Here is a 5,000-nt window from a genome sequence, read left to right on the forward strand (position 1 = left end):
GTTGGTTAGGTGATATGCTGAAATTACAGGAAGTACACTGTAAGTTATAGTTATTGAACCTCATAGTCATTCAAGATTCAGTATAGGGCAATGTAGAGGTTTGAGGTCCTATGATGCATCCATACTAATGCATCAGTGGGCCACGTTATTTCTGCTCTGTGATGTGAAATAATACAGTATATAGTGCAATGCCAAATCTTATAATCCTTTTGGAAGAAAGTCCATGCAAGACTTGTTTTGAAAAGTTTATCCTGTAAAGTTAATGTGAAGATTTCAGTTGTCAGAAGCTGTTTTCATTACTCAGAGGGATTATATACTCAGCTGTAAATGATTGGAAATCTGAGATGCATGAGGCTGTCAGCAGAGTGCTACAACTTAAACAAGGCGCCAAAGACAGATCAGTGTGGACTAGCAGAGAGGAGACCTTAAAGCAACTAGGTAGTTTTTTCAACCATAGTCTCATAATGTTCTCTTCCATCAGTGACATCACTTCACTAGTGGCTGAAAAAAGTACTGGACTACAATCAGTGATAGTAAGATTCTAATATTCCTCCCTAATACCTCCCTAATATGCTAAAATGACACAACACAGAGTCCAGTAATACATTATAAGTTGGTCATTGCCATTCTGGTAAACACCTCAGTGCACTGTGTGGACTATGCACTAAATGCCAGTACACTGACACAAGTGCACTATTTGAAACATGCTACAGCATCTGTTGGAGTCCACTGTGAGGGGGCCATATGATATGAGGTTAGGTTAGGGGCTGCTATTCTCTGCCGGTCTTTGGAAGCGTGCTGTATTCAGGGCCTCCGACAGCTTTGGCTGGGCCCAGGGCACAGTTGTCTAAAAGCCCACGCCCCTGCCCACTAGATACAATGTAATAATGAGGGCCCAGTTCTGGGCCCTATCTCTCCATGGGCCCTTGACAGCTGACCCCTTTGTGCCCCTCTCTCAGTTTCCCTAACATGTCTTGCTCTGCATAGCTGCTGTGCTCCTCTGTGCTAGTAGAGTAGTAGAGTAGAGTAGAGTAGAGTAGAGTAGAGTAGTAGAGTAGAGTAGAGTAGAGTAGAGTAGAATAGTAGAGTAGAGTAGAGTAGAGTAGAGTAGAGTAGTAGAGTAGAGTAGAGTAGAGTAGAGTAGAGTAGAGTAGAGTAGAGTAGAGTAGAGTAGTAGAGGAGTAGAGTAGAGTAGAGTAGTAGAGTAGAGTAGAGTAGAGTAGAGTAGAGTAGAGTAGAGTAGAGTAGTAGAGTAGAGTAGAGTAGAGTAGAGTACTTTTCTTAATCCCGAAGGAAATTAAGGTGTCTGTCAGCTCAGCTTACATAAAATGCACAAATTCAAAACATACACAAGGACCTATACACATAGTGTAGTGTATAACACTCTCTTGAGTATCACCACCACACATGCTCTCTCTCTCTCTCTCTCTCTCTCTCTCTCTCTCTCTCTCTCTCTCTCCTCTCCCTCCTCTCTCTCTCTCTCTCTCTCTCTCTCTCTCTCTCACACACACACACACACATACACACACACACACACACACACACACACACACACACACACACACATGCTCTCTCTCTCAGTGTAGTGCTGCTGCTGCTGTTCTCATCTGCTCCCCGTAGTCGTTTTTTGGGGAGAAAAAAGGAGCCTTGGTGGTCAGCTGACATTTCTCCAGCGGTCTGTGCCTTTGTGGCTGCGGGATGCAGGCGTCTCTCTCTCTCTCTCTCTCTCTCTCTCTCTCTCTCTCTCTCTCTCTCTCTCTCTCTCTCTCTGGTGGCGGCTCAGCCTTTCATGGACAGAGCGCACAAAAACAGCCAGACTTGTATTCTCGTATTTTTTTCCCCTTAGCTTCTCGGTTGCTCATTCTGCGCTTCAGTTTGGAGAGGGAGCAAAAAGAAGGAAATGGGAAAAATAACTGCCTTCCTTTCCTCTTTTTTTCATAACGTTCAAATGAGAGAGTGACAAACAGACACGCGCACGTGCGCACACACACACACACACACACACACACACACACACACACACACACACACACACACACACACACACACACACACACACACACACACACACACACACACACACACACATAAGGAGAGACAGAGAGAGAGAGAGAGAGAGGAATAGAGACAGAGAAATAGCGTCAGAGAGCAATGTGAACATTGAGAAAGTAAAGCTGAAATGAATTAAGAGCCATCTGTAGTTATGAACAGTCTCCATAATTTAGCCTCATTTTATCGACTGTGACGATTTGTAATGATCTGTGAAAGCACTACGTCTTTTTCTCACAGGAAATGTCATTTGGCTCGCTGTAGACATTTCCCTCAACATATCTTCTCTTCCCAACACACAGGGACCTGCCATTACACTATTGCAAAGCCAGAGATTGTGTGATAGGTCGGTGTACAATGATGGCATGGCAAGACAGACTACACCATGAAATGTATAGTCTGGACTTGCACAGTAGGCAAAACTGTGGAACCAATGTTTGCCGTTCCAACTTCATTGTCACTGTGCAAAGACTATCCCAATGACCCGCTACACAGATTCCAAAGCTACATCCAGGGCTGTATTATCCATAAGGGCCAGCGGCACAGTGCCACCAACCATTTCTGGTATTGGCAGAGGACGCGCTCAACTTCTTGGAAAACCGAAAAGCTTTTGGGTGCGAGATAAAAAGCGTCAACTTCAGGAAGAAGAAATCCGCACTCACAAACTGCGTCTCATTATTTATTTATATTACCACCATGTCCAAAAAGCAAACGCGTTTCGGCTAACAAGCCTTCACCAGTGCGTGGTACCACGCACCAACCATTTCTGACCAGTGAGGGGCACCACAAGACACAAGAGTAACACATTTTGTACATAAAAGGGGGCACCAGTGAGGCATAGTGCCCAGGGGCACCACATTGGCGCAATACGGTCCTGCCTACATCTTGATCATTTGTGGACAAAGCCAAGCCAGATTGAAAGAAAGTGAAAGCCCATTGGGAAACTCCAACTCCCATTGTCATTGTGACACAGCACTCCACAGCACACAAGTGAACACTGCACACTGCACACAACAAAATTGCATTTATGCCTCACCCGTGCAAGGGGGCAGCCCTCAGTGGCGCCCCATGGGGAGCAGTGCGGTGGGACGGTACCATGCTCAGGGTACCTCAGTCATGGAGGAGGATGGGGGAGAGCACTGGTTGATTACTCCCCCCACCAACCTGGCGGGTCGGGAGTCAAACCGGCAACCTCTGGGATGCAAGTCTGACGCCCTAACCGCTCACCCATGACTCCCCAGATTCATGGCCCAGCTACGAGTACCGGTAGCCCCTATGGTGCGAGGCTAGACCAATCCACAAGGCAAAACATCTTATTCTGCCGGTAGGGTGGATCTACTGTAAGTTTACCAGGTTATTTCCATGACACATTGAATTGGATCTGAGATGGAATTGAATCTGGTGTGCGTTTCTGCTGAGTAGGTCCTATCTAGTGTGTGTGTATGTGTGTGTGTGTGTGCGCGTGTGTGCGCGCGCGCGCGTGTGTGTGTGTGTGTGTGTGTGTGTGTGTGTGTGTGTGTGTGTGTGTGTGTGTGTGTGTGTGTGTGTGTGTGTGTGTGTGTGTGTGTGTGTGTGTGCGCGTGCGTGTGTGTGCACGTGTGTGTGCGCGCGTGTGTGTGTACGCATGTGTATGAACGTGTGTGTGTGTGTGTGTGGTCTCTGCAGCATGCGAAAGGTTGAGTGGCGTTTCACATGACTCACATGTTCATCAGTCATTTCCTGTGCCAGAGGGAGAGAGATAATGGTGTCCTACTTAGTGGCAAGGAAAACCACTCTCTTCCATATCGGGACTGGTGCTACATGTCATTTAGGGCACACCCATGCAGACGGGGGGAAGGGGGAAGGGGGGTGGTTTGGCTCTGTGTTTGTAACTTCTATAAGTTTGTGTGTGTGTGTGTGTGTGTGTGTGTGTGTGTGTGTGTGTGTGTGTGTATGTGTGTGTGTGTGTGTGTGTGTGTGTGTGTGTGTGTGTGTGTGTGTGTGTGTGTGTGTGTGTGTGTGTGTGTGTGTGTGTGCGTCTGTGTGCGTGTGTGTGCGTGTGTGTGTGTGTTCGCTTGCGTGCATGCTTGTGTGTGTGTCTTTATCCTTGAGTATGTACATGTACATAATATGCATGCTTTTCGAGGCATTTCAAGTTTGTCTGACATTTATTATGTAACTTGCAATGTGATGTCTATGACTTCTTAGAATACATATTTGAGTGTTTTGTTAGTCCCTGTCCTTGAGTATGTACATGTACATATGAAGGGTTTATCTGCAAAACGGTGTATCTCCATTTTTTGACTTTTGCATTTTATTATTGAAAATGACTGTTCAGAGGTCATATCACCTAAGTGTGAATTCTTACCATTCAAATATTTTGAGAACATACTTTTTAAACCAATATAAATTGCATTTTGCAATTAAAAAATGTCAATTTCCCAACATTCTACAAAATGGAGATACACCGTTTCGCAAATAAACTCTATATGCATGTACAAGGTGTGAAAACAGATTTGATATCTATCTACAGGTATGACTTCTTGGGATCCACATTTGAGTGTTTTGTCAGTCACTGGTTGTTGTGCCACTGTGTTGTGTACTGCAGGTCAGGGCCTGGGCGAGGCACAGCGGGGTGTGCAGAAGCTGGACCTGACAGGGAAGAGGCGCGTCCAGCTGCGAGCGGGGTCAGAGGTCAACCTCATCAGTGCGGGGAAGCCGGCCAAACGCGCCTCCTTCAGACAGTCCCTCGCCTTCTGCACTGAGAGAGTGCAGGTACGTACAGTGTGTGGTGCTTACACAGACGCACACACGGAGACATACACACATACACATACACATACACATACACATACACATACACATACACATACACATACACATACACATACACATACAAATACACAACTCTCTCTCTCTCTCTCACACTCACACATACAAACACAGGGATGGATTAAGAAATAAAGTGTCCC

General features: G+C 46.0%; 1 protein-coding gene across 2 annotated transcripts in view; it reads left to right on the forward strand.

The window, feature by feature from the left end:
• si:dkey-220o5.5 (actin filament-associated protein 1-like 2) overlaps positions 1-5,000 on the forward strand; it is a 67,426-nt gene that overhangs the window by 58,334 nt on the left and 4,092 nt on the right. For both annotated transcript variants that reach the window (XM_063195341.1, XM_063195342.1), the window contains one exon: positions 4,637-4,803. In XM_063195341.1, coding sequence (XP_063051411.1) covers positions 4,637-4,803 — 167 coding nt within the window. The remainder of the gene's footprint in view (positions 1-4,636; positions 4,804-5,000) is intronic.

Source organism: Engraulis encrasicolus, chromosome 3 (assembly GCF_034702125.1).
Source record: "Engraulis encrasicolus isolate BLACKSEA-1 chromosome 3, IST_EnEncr_1.0, whole genome shotgun sequence".
Taxonomy (NCBI): domain Eukaryota; kingdom Metazoa; phylum Chordata; class Actinopteri; order Clupeiformes; family Engraulidae; genus Engraulis; species Engraulis encrasicolus.